This window comes from Perca fluviatilis, chromosome 5, assembly GCF_010015445.1.
Source record: "Perca fluviatilis chromosome 5, GENO_Pfluv_1.0, whole genome shotgun sequence".
Classification (NCBI taxonomy): Eukaryota; Metazoa; Chordata; class Actinopteri; order Perciformes; family Percidae; genus Perca; species Perca fluviatilis.
The window spans coordinates 32,570,093-32,587,043 of NC_053116.1; the positions used below are offsets into that span (position 1 = coordinate 32,570,093).

Here is a 16,951-nt window from a genome sequence, read left to right on the forward strand (position 1 = left end):
AAATGTTATATGAAGTGAAACATGTTGAAGAAAATGGCACTTACAATTTAAAAAAAAAAACATTATGAGGTAAATAAAGTGTCCCTTGTCAGTTTATGGTTATGATTAAAAAAAACTTTCATGATCTTAATGTTGTGGGTGTTGTATATTGTACATATACTAAAGCACTGTTTGGCAAATGTGTGTGATTTTTAGGCAATAAAAACACAGTTCACTTAACGTGACTTACTGTATATTTGCACTGCAATTAATCTGGCTGCACATTACACTGTACAAAAGGTAAACAGAAAGAAAAGCAACTTTAAAGTACATACAATGTAAAGCCAATAATGTTTACATTTATCATTTTAATTATTAACATTCACAATGAATAATAGCTGTAATCAAAATTTTAGTCAAATTGGCAACTTCCCTTTCAGTGTAGCAAGAGACAATACAGAATTATATCCTCTTCAAAACCGATGCTACTTATACCCCTTTTCACTGGCCAAAAAAACCACTTACACCCACTAACATCTGGCTTTTTGCAGTGGTAAAAGGTTACAATCAGCTTTCCCTGGAGGAAAGTTTAAGTTGTAGTTTAAGTTTAGTAGCAAAGTTATCATGTGGAAAAGTGCATCCTATTCTCGATCTGGTGTTGAATAAGGACAACAGCACATTCTACGGGAATTTACAAATCATTGAGGGAAATACAAACAGTCTTCTATATAGCTCCTCGTAGTATAAAAAAACTCAACATCTGACTGATTGAATTTAAGGCTGGTATGTTCAGAAATTGGCCAGGTCGAGCTGCTGACAGCATCTGGTTGTGAGGACTGCAGATGGTGACGAGGCCTGTAAGGCCTTTGGAGGCTATCAGGAGGTCAGCCATGGGTGGCGGAGGCACTGTGCAGCAGTGGCCCTCCTCTCCGGATGGTAATCCAACATGCGAAGAAGGAAGTCTGAGAAACCAGTGGCGTCCTCCAAGAAGAAGTGGTATTTCTCCACCAGAACATCGTAGAGTCTCCAGAACCTCAGTGGACCGACACGACGAAGGTCACCTGGATGACATCATGTAACCAGTATTACACAAAGGATGCTCAAGTAGCAATTATGAAATGATTTACTATGAAGATATCAATAAAAGTAATCTCATACTAGCACACATCCATCCATCCATCTCCGTCTGCTTATCCGGGGTCGGGTCACGGGTGCAGCAGCTCCAGCAGGGAACCCCAAACTTCCCTTTCCCGAGCCACATTAACCAGCTCCTACTGGGGGATCCCGAGGCGTTCCCAGGCCAGGTTGGAGATATAATCCCTCCACCTAGTCTTGGGTCTTCCCCGAGGCCTCCTCCCAGCTGAACGTGCCTGGAACACCTCCCTAGGGAGACGCCCGGGGTGCATCCTTACCAGATGCCCAAACCACATCAACTGGCTCCTTTTGACGCAAAGGAGCAGTGGCTCTACTCCGAGTTACTCACGGATAACTGAGCTTCTCACCCTATTTCTAAGGGAGACGCCAGCCACCCTGCTGAGGAAACCCAGGATACCCTGGATCTCATTCTTTTGGTCATGACCCAGCCTTCATGACCATAGGTGAGGGTAGGAACGAAAATTGACCAGTAGATCGAGAGCTTTGCCTTCTGGCTCAGCTCTCTTTTTGTCCCAAGGGTGCAATAAATTGAATGTAATACCGCCCCCGCTGCGCCGATTCTCTGACCAATCTCCCGTTCCATAGTCTCCTCACTTGCAAACAAGACCCCAAGGTATTTGAACTCCTTCACTTGGGGTAAGGACTCATTCCCTACCTAGAGTAGGCACTCCATCGGTTTCCTGATGATAACCATGGCCTCAGATTTAGAGGTGCTGATCCTCATCCCAGATGCTTCACACTCGGCTGCGAACCGATCCAGTGAGTGCTGAAGGTCATAGGCCAATAATGCCATCAGGATCACATCATCTGCAAAGAGCAGCAATTAGATCCCCAGCCCACCGAACTGCAACCCCTCCCCACCCTGACTATGCCTCGATATCCTGTTCATAAATATTACAAACAGGATTGGTGACAAAGCGCAGCCCTGGCAGAGGCCAACCCTCACCTGAAATGAGTCTGACTTACTGCCGAGAACCCGTACACAGCTCTCACTTTGGTCATACAGAGATTGGATGGCCCTGAGAAGGGAGCCCCCCTCACCCCATACTCCCGCAGCACTTCACACAGTATCTCCCGGGGGACCCGGTTATACGCGTTCTCCAGATCCAGAAAAAACAGACCGGATCGGCATACTCCCAGGCTCCCTCCAGGATCCTTGCGAGAGTGAAGAGCTGGTCCGTTGTTCCACGACCAGGACGGAATCTGCATTGTTCCTCTTCAACCTGAGGTTCGACTATCGGCCGAACCCTCCTTTCCAGCACCTTGGAGTAGACTTTACCAGGGAGGCTGAGAAGTGTGATACCCCTGTAATTGGCAAACACCCTCTGGTCCCTCTTTTTGAACAGGGGAACCACCACCCCACTCCTTAGGCACTGTCCCAAACTTCAGCCCCTCCACACCCAGAGCTTTCAGCATTTCTGGACGGATCTCATCAATCCTCGGGGCTTTGCTACTGTGAAGTTCTTTGACTACCTCAGCAACTTCCACCAGGGAAATTGACGACAATCCCCCATCACCCCTCCAGCTCTGCCTCTAACATAGAGGGCATATTACTTAGATTGAGGAGTTCCTCAAAGTACTCCTTCCACCGCCCTATTACCACTTCAGTTGAGGTCAACAGCATCCCATCCTTACTGTACACAGCTTGGATGGTTCCCCACTTCCCCCTCCTGAGGTGGCGAATGGTTTTCCAGAAGCTACTTGGTGCTGACCGAAAGTCCTCCTCCATGTCTTCTCCGAACTTCTCCCACACCCGCTGCTTTGCCTCTTTTACGGCAGAGGCTGCAGCCCTTCGGGCCCTTCGGTACCCTGCAACTGCCTCCGGAGTCCTTTGGGATATCCCGGAAAGACTTCTTCAGTTGGACGGCTTCCCTGACCACCGGTGTTCACCACGGTGTTTGTGGGTTATCGCCCCTTCAGGCACCTAAGACCTTAAGACAACAGCCCCCCGCCGCAGCTTCAGCAATGGAAACTTTGAACATTATCCACTCGGGTTCAATGCCCCCAGCCTCCATAGGGATGCACAAAAAGCTCTGCCAGAGGTGTGAGTTGAAAGTTTGTCAGACAGGGGCCTCCTCCAGATGTTCCCAATTTACCCGCACTACCCGTTTGGGCTTACCAGGTCTGTCCAGAGTCTTCCCCCACCCCCTGACCCAACTCAACACCAGATGGTGATCAGTTGACAGCTCTGCCCCTCTCTTCACCCGAGTGTCCAAAACATACGGCCTCAGATCAGATGAAACGATTCTAAAATCAATCATTGACCTTTGGCCTAGGGTGCTCTGGAACAAGTACACTTATGAGCATCCCTATGTTCGAACATGGTGTTCGTTATAGACAATCCATGACTAGCACAGAAGTCCAACAATGAACAACCACTCGGGTTTAGATCAGGGAGGCTGTTCCTCCCAATCACGCCTCTCCATGTATCACCATCACTGCCCAAGTGCGTGTTGATGTTTCCCAGCAGAACTATGGAGTCCCCCACTGGAGCCCCATGCAGGACTCCCTTGAAGGTCTCCAAGAAGGCCGAATACTCCAAGCTTTTGTTTGGTGCATATGCACAAACCCCCCCGCCCCCCACAACCCTCAGGCGTTTGGAGGCGACCCTCTCGTCCACCGGGGTGAACTCCAACGTAGCAGCGCTCAGCTGGGGGCTTGTGAGTATCCCCACACTCGCCTGGCACTTCACACACTGGGCAACTCCGGAGAAGAAAACAGTCCAACCCCTATCCAGGAGTATGGTTCCAGAACCAAGATATGCATAGAGGTAAGCCCCACCAGATCTAATTGGTAGCGCTCCACATCCCGCACAACTTCCGTCTCCTTCCTCTACAAAGAGGTGACATTCCACGTCCCCAGAGCCAGCCTCTGCTGCCCGGGTCTGGTCCGTCGAGGCCCCTGACCTTCACTGCCACCCGTGTGGCAGCGCACCTGACCCCAGCGGTTCCTCCCACAGGTGGTGGGCCCATGGGATGAGCACACACATATCTAAAAAGTGAAGTTGCAGACTTACCTCTGCGACTGAAGTACTCGGCAGAGTATTTACCCGAGAAGGCAACATCTGGTGGGATTTTACCAAGCAACTCCATGATCTGGGCTATATGGTCTGAGTTGGATTGAGAGAACACACACACACACAAATGTACAGTACATATTAGCATACACTGCATCAACAGTTACAATGCAGTCACAGTGTAATCTCATTTAATCCTGTGTCAGTGTTTGTTACGCCTCTGCCATCGCCAGCACACTGTACTAACTGACCTTCCTCCAGGGAAATGGACTCGCCAGCTTTGGGTTCAAACAGGGAGTCTCCAGTGAGCAACTCAAAGGCCTAAAAGAATGCAAGAGAAAATTACAGGATGAAATGTGTGGCCAAGTAAGTGTTTATAAAGATGACCAATCCCAACCATTGGATGGATTTCCATGAAATTTGGTGATCCACTGATTTTACATCGCACATGATTAAGATTTGTGTTTACAACATCCTAACAATAAAAAAAAATGTAATACTGTCACACAGATATCTTTACACTTTTTATTCCCACAATATGGTAATTCCTGCAGATAAAGGTTGCCAAAAATGTTCTGACACCACCCTCTGGCCAATTATTAGGGGTCCAAGCCCGAGGGGGCAAGGGAACCGCGTGTTGCAAGGGAACCGCGTGTTGCAAGGCAACGCGGTTCACACTCCAGCGGAGCGTGGAACCCTATTGTTTTTCTAAGGATTGTTATTATTCCGCTTCTTCTTCTCCGCCTAAAACTCCGACTGCAGCCTAAACCGTACATGGTGGGGGGTTGCCATTTTCCGGACTGGTCTAAAACCCCGCAAGGACCTCAGGCGCAAAAATTGACCCATTTCCACCACTAGGTGGCGCTATAGCAGAAAAAGCGCGTTTGGCCCTATAACTCCCACACCGTACACCCGACAGTCAAAATCAATAAATCTACGTGTTCCCTGGATCCAAGTGAATCACGTGACATAGGCCACGCCCATTTCCACCTAGACTTTTATGCGTGAAAAATCGTGATTTATCAAAAACCTACTTTTTCGAACTCCTCCTAGACCGTGCGACCGATCTGCACAAAACTTGGAACCTAGCATCCCCAGACTGACCTGACTAAAAGTTATAAAAGGAATTTTTATACGATAAAAATTGTGCATATAACGCACAAACTAATTTGTGTAGCTAACTATGAAAACACCAACTTTGCCATATCTCAGCCAAAATAAATGCTATCGACCCCAAACTTTAGATAATTTTTTGCCATGACCCTCTGGAGGTACCCCATGCATTTTACGAAAATTGGTCACTAGGGGGCACTACAACTATAAAAAGTTTATATCTCATGAACGGCTCATCCGATTTATATGAAATTTGATGGGTACCATCTGGAGCCAATCCTGAGGCGAACCCTAGAGTGGGGTACTGAGGGGTCAAAGTGGGCGTGGCCTATGGGACCCAATGTGACCTAACTCTAGATTCACCACTTACACTAATGTGAACAACTTTAAATTTACAGGGTAGATGGACAATGGGCCATGGACCACACCTACCAAAAATTACACATGTGGACCACTAGGTGGCGCTGTAATGGTATTTTGGCTTTAACTCCCACATTACACATCGCACATTAGAAATCTTTACATCCACGTGTTCCGTGAATCAAGCTGAATTACCGGATATAGGCCACGCCCAATTCCGCGCAAAGGTTTTTTCGCAATATTGCGCAATGTGCAAAACCAACTTTTTCGAACTCGTCCTAGGCCGTGCGACCGATCTGCACGAAACGTGGTAGGTAGCATCTCCAGATGGACCTGACAAAAAGTTATTGAAGGAATTTTGCTACGTTAAAGTCTGCGCATTTGACGACAAAACAAATTGTCCTAGCTAGCTACCACACACATATCATATCATATCTCGGCCAAATTAAATGTTATCAGCAAATAACTTGGGTTCCTTGTTCAACATCTGACGTCGATACTCTGTACCAAATTTGGCGAAGATCGGCCTTTAGGGGGCGCTATAAGCAACGTTTATTTGTTTCCCGCCAATTTTCTCAATGCATTTCAATGGGAAATTTGCAATTGCAATATCTCTGCCACAGTAAAAGCAATCAACACAAAATTTTAGATGCTCGTCGCGCGGCGTTCTGGAGGCGCTTCACCAAATTTGGCAAAGATCGGCCATTAGTGGGCGCTATAATCAACATAAAAGTGTTTTGCCCTGTCAATCAGTGTTAATGGAATATTTGCAATGGGAATGTTTCAAAGACCTTGCAGCTCTTACTTCTCAATATTTACCTGATGCTTCTACCATTACGTTTTATTCTGTGTTCTCCCTCAGGCCTGTACTGAAGCAGGATTTCGGCTACGAGCAACAATTAGCGCCCCAACCCAGGTATTGTCTGTAAGCTGCGAGTCGTAGTTGATATCGGGGTCAATCACCGTGGTAACTCATGCTGAACACCTAACCTGTCGGGAGCAGGTTTAAGTTGGAGATCAGAGATCATCCCGGTGTTAAAGCACCGCCTACGCACCAAATCAATAGGTCGATTGATAACGGCGTCACCGTTCTTAAAGAAGATCAGGCGGAGCTCGGTACAGACAGAGAGAGAGAGAGAGAGAGAGAGAGAGAGAGAGAGAGGTGCGCTCATAAAAGTTCAACATTGAGAGACCAACAACCCCGTTAACATGGGTATTTTTATGAAATATAGCCTATATATTTTAATGGGAGGGAATTACATATCGGCTTCTTGAGCCATGGCGCTCAGTAGCGCATATCGGTTTGAATTATGTTTTTATATATTTTTATTTGCTCACGATCGCGTTCCCACTGCCAGGGTTGCAACTGAAATAATAGGCTAAAGCAACGACAGTTTATGGAAAGCACAAGTGTAATTATGGTCAGATCTTGGTCCTGACTGATGGGGAAGTGATATTAATAAGCGTTGTGATTTACACATCTACAGCGTCGGCTATTCATTTTTTTTTTTTTTCAGCTTTCCTTCCTGTTTTAGGAAGCAGCGACTGTATTGCGTTTTCTCTGTAAAACCGTGTCTGTGTTCTTCATATTTATGGAGAGAATCCAGCGACACGGATTGGGAAACCCTGACTTGACTGAACTAGTTGATAACCAGCGTCGTAGTACAGGTTATGATGGACCGCGGTTGTTAGGTTAGGTGAAGCCGGATTACAGAAAGAGATCCAGATCCAGCAAGTTGATCTTGCTTCGTAGTACAGGCCTCTGGTGTTATATACAATAAACAAACTTCTTAACCCACCTGACAAAGTTTCTACAACCTTCTCAGTGGACAAAATGTAACTCTTTTCTCCCACTTTTTCAATCCAAAATCAACACCATTCATATGCGCTGATACTGTGGAAATAAACATTGCAGTTGGTGCTAAGTGGAGAGTCTGTCATAGTGTGATTGGGTATGTTGGTGGCATTGATTCTTAATTTCCCACGAAGGTGATCGCGGTTACGTGTCAGTTAAACTTCTCATCTCCAATCCTATCTGTATTTGTGAGAAGTGGCGCTGTCCTGAGTTGAAAGCCTACTTTACGGCTTTATTATCGAGTTAATAGGCGCGTGTGTTCGTGTCGGCCGCTGTCCATTTCCTAAGGTTTTGAAATGCAAACAACTTTTGACTACTTAATTTTTTAAACGACGCGTCGTGCAAGCACCCTCGGAGGAAAACATCAATCGGCCCTATGACACCATTTACAAAACCGACCACCCTCCCTGCTCTTTCAAACACCACACCTGCGGTACCTCCACCCTCTAAGTCCCTCTCTCATTTCTCTCTGCTGTCCCCTGTGGTCAGGGGGGTTGAGAAGTTTGTTATAGTTGAGAATTGTTAAAAGTAGTCTGTATATGCATGGAGATGAACTGTTAACCACTACATTTGCAACGGCAGAGTACCGCAGACCTCGTGCATCAAACCTCTCGACATTCACCAACGTTTGCCCCCACTACGTAATGTTTCCGGTCCCATATTGGCGCAGCTTCGCGGATCATCGGGGGCAACTGGCGCGGCTCCCCGGGGCATGGCGGACGACTGGCATCGGAGGCGAATGGCATCAGAGGCGAATGGCATCGGAGGCGAATGGCATCGGAGGCTTGGGCCCCGTCATAACTGCTTGCAGTTCTAGTTACATTTGCTTCACCACAGATGCTAATGTTTGGTGTACTATATAATTATGAAGGTTACATTTGGAGGGTTCCTCAAGGCTCAGTGTTAGGCCCGCTATTGTTTCTTTGGTTATTAAATAATATAGCCTATGTAAGGTCTCCAAAATTAACATTCGTGTTATTAATTATTTCTTATTAGTTATTTGCAGATGATACAAATGTATTCTAATCTTCTGAGAAAAGTCCTTGTTCCATTTGATTGTCATGCAAACTTTTGAAATGTTGCAATAAGACATTTTCTTTTCCATCAAATGGTTTGGGGCAAATGAACTAGGCTACAGCGTAGTTTCGTTAAAGGTTGGCACTATGAGCTATGTATGGCTGTAATCTGTCAGTAAACGGGCGGAGTAGAAGTAGAAGTTGCTAACCAGAAACAAGACAAGATGCATTGCCCATCCAACCCATCTACAAGAGACAAATGAAGAGGTCTTTAGAAATTTGCTGCAATTGGGCACGTTTTAATATTTTTTTCATGTCAGCTAGTATTGGCCCCAAGCAAAAGGCTCCTAATAAATGTATTTAATCATGTGACCCAAATTATGTAACCATTCTATTTAGTGTAAAGGGCACAGTTTTTAACCGGTGGTAAACGTTGTGAAATAGAACTAGTTAAGTTAAGGCCACAAAAATACTTAGGATTAGTAAAACATCAGGGATTGGCTTAAAATAAGTCATGTAAAACTACAAAATAAGGCGCAACGGAAAAAGGTCTGTAAACGTTGGTTAGTTTTCAAAATGACTTGTTTTTTACTAGGGACACAAATCCTGGTCTCACCCCCTCGGTGCAACTATACTTTGTCATCTTCCTTCCTTGTTTGCTCTCCAATATTTACTACAGCCACGAGAGGTTGGCATCCAACAATAAATGTAATTGTGGGTCGTTTTGAGCTGATTGCATAATCCACCCATACGGTCATTATAAACTGCTTGCATAATTGACCCATATGGTCGTTTTCTGTGTGAGGATGGGCTGTCTATGCATAAACGAGTGTATAGGCAAACACCTATAAAATAAATAAATTTTTTACAACTGATTGTAAACAAAACTAACTATCAAGAACCCACTGTTTTAATTAAGTCCCAAAAATCTGATATTTTTTTGAATACGCATTACAGCCTCATTCAGCCATTAGCGTGGCTGTAGACTCTTGTCTTGTTTAATTGTGGCACAAACAACTGATACAGTGTATATCATAAAACATAAACTAAAGCATATATTTTGTTTTGTTGTTGACAGAAACGCATGTAAAACATAGCAATAGGGTCTGTTTATATCTTTAACCTCTTCTACTGGCGGAACAGTTAGTATAAACTCTTGCTATGCAGCCACACTTTGTTGAAACTGTTGAAGATTTATTCTAAATTCTAGTGAAAGATACAGTCAGGTTGAATTTTGAGAGAAATTTGTATGAAAATGATTCGCAAGACTATCATTTCCAAAACATGGAGTCTTGGGTTTGAATATTTCACAAAGTGTAAACATCATATTTTTTATGGTTTTACCCTCACCATGCAGGCGACACTCCAGATGTCAGCAGGCGGGCCGTACTCAGATCCCAGTAAAACCTCCAGTGAGCGATACTGACGAGTCTGAATCTCCTCACAGAAATGTTTGTACTGGGTCAAGAAAGAGGAACAGACATAGCAGACAGAAACATTTCATTTTAAGCTTGTAGTGCATGTTTCAACACAGTGTTATGTACAAATTTGTTTTAACCCTAACCCTTTTTGACCATTGAACCCCTATATGATACCAAATTCCTAAAAAAAAACACAACATATTCAGCACTCAGGCTAATGCAATATGTTAAACATTATAATGCCTGTATGTAAAGTAAAGAGCAAATACTGACCACCCAGCAGGAGCTGCCCAGGTCAGCAATCTTCACTGTAATTTCCTTTAAACTGTGTGGGTTCAATTGCTCCTTCTCTGAGAGAAACAACAAGAAATCAGGTAAATTCAAGAAAAAGTTGTATAAGAAATTCTAATATTGGACAGTTAGTTTAGTCTATCTCTGATAATTTGGGTAGGATGCATTTGCTTGATTACATGTTAAACTAAGGCTTTAAGCCTAAAGCTTTTATTAAAAGATTGTATTTCTTATATAGTTTCTTTTTTTCAGTTAACATTAACATTAACAATATGTGTGCACAGAGCAAAGACTGTATATTAAAAGCCTGACATTGTCACACAGTTGGCTCCATGTACATTTGCGTTGTACACACATATGATGAACCCTGCATGGCTGCTCAGACAGCTCAGCTGTAAACTGTCCAGCTTTGAGACTTCACTGTTAAACAATCTCCAGCATCTGTAGCAATAAAAAAAAACTGTGCCTATGGAATTGGCCTCTTTCCTAGTCAGTAGAGAGGAAGGGTTGCTGTCCCCTGCTGGTACTTTGTGGAACTGCTCCTCCAGGCACAGCAGGATGTTCTCAGGCTTGATGTCTGTGTGGATGATTTTACACTGAGCATGAAGATAGTCCAGGCCCTGCAGAACCTAGAAAACACAAACATGATGTTACCTTCCATACAAAGTGCACCAAATTGATCCACTTAAATGAAGATATGTCTTTGCATGATCTTAATTTCTTAGGTATTTGCAGTTCTTTACCTGAGTTAGTATGTGTTTGACTGAAGGCCGTGTCAGTCCAGGATTTCCAAAACATAGCTGCCATTCTCTCAGGTCAGGCCCCAACAGCTCCAGCACCAGGCACATGTCTAACCACGAGGCATTAAGGTCAGTTTTACATGTCTGCAAGCTATTGGCTAGCAGTATTCACTGTATGATGCAATGCAATACTGCCAACATAATGCTACATATCTGTTGTGACATCTCTGAAAACAACTCTCTGTTAAGAGTTTGCAGAGATAAGTCATTTATGAGATTTATTAATTTAATCATAGGCTAGTCAATATCGACTGTGTGGCCATTTGATAGATGCATTTTAGTGGCTCTTTTAGACACACAAGCACACACGGGGTCAGGTTTAGAGTGTGTGTCCAAGAAATGACAGTCTGTAAAAAGGATACGGACCCCGTTGACCCCGGCCAGCTTGAACTCATCTAGCAGCTGTACGATCCTTTGACTGGAGGGATGCCGGCTCGTAGGACCACTAGCCTAATTAAAGAGAGGGGGAGCAGTGAGAGAAAGAAGCTATAGAAGGCTAACAATAAAAACAGGGAGAAAAATAGAGAGGAAAAGCATTTAGTATTTTTATATTTTTTTTATATTTTTTTTAGCAAATTGAGAAGACAAATCAAGAGAAATAACATTTGACAGAAAGAGTAAGACAGGTTAGAGAGGAGAAACACAAACAGCGGGTCACTGACGCATCGTAGGAGAGCAAGTTCATCCTGTCCTGCCTGGGTGAAGCCAGCTCCGCTCTTCAGCACCTTCACAGCAATGCGCCGCCCTAGCCTGCCAACACAGACACCGGATCAGCTCTGCTCAGATACAGGACAGAATAGTCCACTCTTTGCCGAATCCATGAAAGCTGTGTTTTAGTGTCATACAAACATGTATTTTATTATCTTCCGAAAATAATCATCACGAGAAACAAAGTTCAATATGTCAAGTTGTGTTGGACTAATGGAACCCTTTGTAAGGGACTATACACAAATTATAAGAGAGGAAAAGAAATGGGGGTATGGTTATGCATATATGAACATATATTCTTTTTTGATAAAGGAAGGGTAGTCAGATTTTCTTCTTACTTAATATTTCAGTTTATCCTGCTCATGCTACTATTGTAATAGTCATGGTGACTGGTCAGGATGTGTCCATTTTGTTTTAATATCAATATGATATCAAAACAGCAGTGACCTGAATGTAGCCGTTTCAAATCTGTGTCATTTCAATATTTCTTTATCCAAAACACAGGGTCACAGTGGAGACTCATTTGGTTAGTTACTGTAAACTGTTACACACAGTCCACTTTATTACATGAGCTTGTTATTGGGTGTCAAGGTGATTATTTACAATTGTATTAACAATAAATTATATATTACACTTTACACTGTTGTGTGAAAAGTTGTATTTTAATTCATATCTATAAATTAGCTTCCAGACCACAAAGCGAAAAGGTTAAAAAGTGGACTTGCAATTTTTCACCATAGAAACATCAAACTAACGTATTGATGCAACACACAGTGAGCTAGCTTAGCTAGTTGTAAGTTAGTTAACTCTGTAAGTAAATTTGTGTAAATTTTTCTTTTTTTAATCCAAACTATATATAGTGGATGTGGTGGTGTCAGGTCATATAACCTTACTATAAATGTGGACGTATGTTCCCAGCTTTAAGAAATACATAGCCATGCTGTGTAAACCGATGAGCAAGACTTTTGACTTGACTTGATTATAGTTCGCTTACTATAGCTGGCAATAGTGACTGGAAGTTCAAAAACAAAAATGGACATGGAGCAAATGAAAGAATGGTTGGGCGGCATGAGGTCATTAATTCAAGCTCAGCCATCTTTTTATTAGAGAATTGCTGGAATCAATTTCATTTTGTCATGCTTACAATAAAGTTGCTAATCCCAATTCTAATGTACACGTTGATGGCGATTGTGAAATGTATTCCATTGATATAATAACATTTCAATCAGATTACTTTTCTAAATCAAGAGGATGGACCAAAGAAAATACTAATACTGCCAAGAAGGGTCTTGCTTTTTATTTTTTAAGTAAAATTTAAGATTCAACGCCCCCCAACCCACCCCGATTATTTGTGTACAGTCCCTAATTAAACCTACCTGAGGTCCAGACACAGCCAGACAGTGGAGAAATAGCCCCAACCCAGCTTGGACACCACCTGGTATCTTCTGTTGAAGGTGTCACCTATCTGGACAGGGTGGTATCCACCTGAGGAGATCAAAACAAAAGAAATCTTAGAATAGACAAAGTCATCTATTATTTGTTTGTATTATTCCATAACTGAAATGTGAAACCTTTACAACATACAGTATGCATCTTTTCATGTGGTGTTTAGAAAGCCTAGAGTGGAAGAACTAAAATGTGGCACTAAAGCTATTTCTGGCATTACAAATTCCTCTAAGCTATAACATGTCTGTAGTGAGTAATACATGTAAATCTCCCAGCGGGACACTGAAACATTTTAATGCATAAGCCTAACTGTTCTCTTCCAGCCAGCATGACACAAAGGTCTTGGACATCGTCAGAGATCTTAAAATTGAATCTCTACTTTTTATTTATTTAAAGGGAACATGATATAAGGTGGTAATATGATTTATTCCTGTGTCAGGTATATGTGGTATGATACAACACGAGGTACAAGCAGAGACCTGCATAGCTGGCAGGAAAGGAAAGATGATGTCAGGATGCCATTTTGGCAAAAAGGTATTGCAAGGAAAAGTGATATATATATATATATATATATATATATATATATATATATATATATATATATATATATATATATATATATATAAAGAGATGAACAAAAGTTGAGTGGTTGAGTTTTTTAGAGATGTCAGCTAAATAAATATTGTGGTTGCAATTCTTTATTCACCAATACATTGCCTATACATACCGGTACATCACCTATACATCATTGCCTATACATTGTATATAATAATGTCAAAAAATGTTTTAGTCCTTGCTTGCACTGTGGCTTGAGGGCACCATTGGTCCAGACTGAAATATCTCTACAAATATTGAATGGATTGTATTGAAATTTTGTGCTAACCCTGATGATCTCCAATGACTTCAAACCAATCAGAATCTAAAAGAATTGTTTCAGACATATCTGGACAGGCCTATCTTATTTGAAGCAATATACTGTAGCTACAACGTCATCAAGAAAGGCCGTACTGATAAATGTAACAGCAACTGTCAGTACCCGATCCGTTCCACCGCGACACGATCGCTTCCGCATGATGCAAGATAACACATTATGCCATGGTATACAGATCGGGTACGTGACGACGCCATGACGACGGCAGAATCACCGGAAGCACAAGCTGGCTTTTTTTTTTTTTTTTTGTGTATAAAACAAATTTTTCGTCGAGTTTTAGATAGCGTGACGTGGTTTGATGCGGTCAATGAGTGGTTTGAGAGACGATTGGATACCGATCCTTTTCACGTCGTTTTGAAGGATATTAAAGCGCAAGTCTGACTTAAAAAATAACGTAAATGTGAATAACTTGTACTAACATTTGAATTTCCCTTCGTATTAAAGGCAACCTCTGAGTAGGCTAGTGTATTTCAACAGCTGACTTCGGGTATAAATAACACAAGTTATCTTGGAAGCTAACGTTAGCTAGCGACCACCTGTTGAGCGCCATGCAAAGTCTGCAGCCAGCAGCAAAGACAAACTCCCAAAAGAGCCACATAAAGTGAAACTGAAGGGAAGTTGTGCACCATTCAAATATGAAGACAAACGGAGTCTGTGTGGTCTGTTGTTGTTATCACTTTAAAGATAATTAAACTTAACTAACCTAACTAAATAGAAGCGGTTTAGGCAGGCTAATGCGCTAGCATTACGTGGCTAATAGTTAGCTAGCTCCATGTTAAGAGTGATTTAATATGGGCCAGTTTGTGATACATTAAATATCGAAGGAACCTTAGAAGGAACAGACATAACACAAAGCCTACAGAAGCCCAACACACAACAAGAAATAAGCATTTTATTATATGAGCGAACTCGTACGCATTTGACTTGCCGTCCGTACCACAGGCAGTAGGTCCGTACAGCATAGCTCATCCGCCATCCGTCATGGCGTTCATAATTTGCACTAGTAGAGCGCCACGTCACGTGCAAAAGGGTTCAAACCGTTTCCCGCCTGAGCCTGCTGATGCCACAGTCTGCTTTGTTTATGAAATCATTTGCGCTGCATCGAACAGGCAGCTCTCAGGGGACGGACAGGCCGAGGATAAAGGTGTGGTGACATTGGCAGCGGTGAATGAGTACATCTGCAGATGATAAGAGTGAGTTAAGAGACTCTGCTGTACCATAACAGTATTCTCTGGGGTCCTCAGAGTCCTGGCTGTCCTTTGGATCCAGCTGCTCATGGCATCCTAGGGCCTCAAAGTTATTAGACGACTTTGCTTCGCTCCTACACACACACACACACACACACACACACACACACACACACACACACACACACACACACACACACACACACACAAGTCACATGAAAACTTGACTCCTTCTTTACTGCATACATCCTAATACATCCTCTGCATACAGTACATGCATGTGTATGTCAGTGTCGAGTTGCTGGGTGCAGCCAGGAGAGTTTAACTACTTTTAGATTTTCACATAGACTGAGCTGAGAGTGGACAAGCAGCATCAGAAGTTGCACTATTTCTGACCCAACTGTAAATCATTTTGCAACCTGATAACTCTGCATCCCAGCTGCTTTAGATATCGGCTGTAGAAACGGTTGGGTCACGTCATGTCTGAGAGTACTGAACACAGGTTTAGATGTCTGTTTGGCTGCAGGGACGTGGGTTTGACGTGAGATATGGCGCCCTTGTTCTTAGATTTACTGACCATAGCAGAAAGTGCAGGATTTCACATTTTTTTAAACAGTTCGATGATTGCTAATTTTCTTTTTTTTCCTATAAAATGTGACATATGAAGACTTGTGAGGACTTGACCCTTTGATATTGTGTCAAAAAATCTAAAATACCATTAAGGTCACTCCGGTAATACAATATACAACAGTAAAACAATTCCAGCATGTTTTATTTATTTTTTTGTGCCTTGCTAAACTTAACTGCTCCAAACTGCATTGCTGTGGTCATGGAAAAAAAAAAAAAAAAGTTTATGAGCCGAGCTGCATTTTGATGACATCAAGCAAGAATTCAAGGTTGTATAAAAAAAATAAAAATAAATAAATAAAATGCTACAATAAGCTGTTTCCCCCAAAAGTCAAACACACGGACAGTGTAGTTTACATCCAATAACATTCCAGGTTTTAAACCCAAGGTGTCTGATGTTGAATTACCCAGTTGCTTCCAGTGTGTCAAGTGCAATGACCAGATTTTTCTACAGTATCACAGGTAAAAGAAGTCCCATACTTACGTGTGATTCTGCTGAGCAGCTATATCCGTGGCGGAGCGGGGACTCCTCTGCATGGTGTGCATTGTTCAACAGATGTAGCCTGCAGACACAGCACATCAGAGCTGATTATCTTATTTTCAAAACTGGTGGATATCGGAAGCCTGCAGAGGTCAGATACAGGAGCAATAGCAAGTAAAACTGCAGCACCTTTAATGTTTCACCACTTGAAAACAGTCGAGCAGCTGAGAGGTAAGGGGGGTGGGGGTGGTCCCGGTACTGTAGCTCTCTCAGGAGGCTGGGAACGCCAGCAGCAGTAGTCAGCAGGGTCTAAACATGGAAATCCCCAGCAGCCTCCTCATTCGCTGCCGCTGCCAGGCCTTTATGTCATTTATGTCTTTCGCTGATCTTACAGTTGGTGTCTCTCTGTATCTCTCTATTCCTCGATTTCTCTTTGTCTGCTACTGTGGGAGAGCCATGACAGAGATCAGAGGCACTACAAGATAAGAGGAGTGTTGCGTGAGGCCAAACACACCGAGGAAGGAGAGAGAGTGACAGCTGCTGATTCCGAGTTTGACCTTTGGGC

At 43.0% G+C, this 16,951-nt stretch overlaps 1 protein-coding gene across 4 annotated transcripts; it reads right to left on the minus strand.

Moving 5' to 3' along the window:
- Positions 1 to 215: 215 nt before the first annotated feature.
- si:ch211-220i18.4 (SRSF protein kinase 3) lies at positions 216 to 16,871 on the minus strand. 4 transcript variants are annotated; one of them, XM_039799272.1, is made up of 13 exons: positions 16,576 to 16,871; positions 16,390 to 16,468; positions 15,309 to 15,412; positions 13,091 to 13,199; positions 11,669 to 11,756; positions 11,369 to 11,456; positions 10,950 to 11,056; positions 10,673 to 10,835; positions 10,189 to 10,265; positions 9,845 to 9,952; positions 4,402 to 4,471; positions 4,151 to 4,243; positions 216 to 1,040 (listed from the first exon to the last, which is right to left on the minus strand). In XM_039799272.1, the coding sequence occupies exons 2-13, from the start codon at positions 16,449 to 16,451 to the stop codon at positions 856 to 858; spliced, it is 1,254 nt and encodes a 417-aa protein (XP_039655206.1). In that variant the 5' UTR covers positions 16,452 to 16,468; positions 16,576 to 16,871; the 3' UTR covers positions 216 to 855. The 4 variants fall into 4 exon arrangements, with proteins under 4 accessions (XP_039655206.1, XP_039655205.1, XP_039655207.1 ...); XM_039799271.1 differs by lacking the exon at positions 16,576 to 16,871 and having other exon boundaries at positions 16,390 to 16,569; XM_039799273.1 differs by lacking the exons at positions 15,309 to 15,412; positions 16,576 to 16,871 and adding an exon at positions 15,007 to 15,269 and having other exon boundaries at positions 16,390 to 16,480.
- Between the last annotated feature and the right edge of the window lie 80 nt (positions 16,872 to 16,951).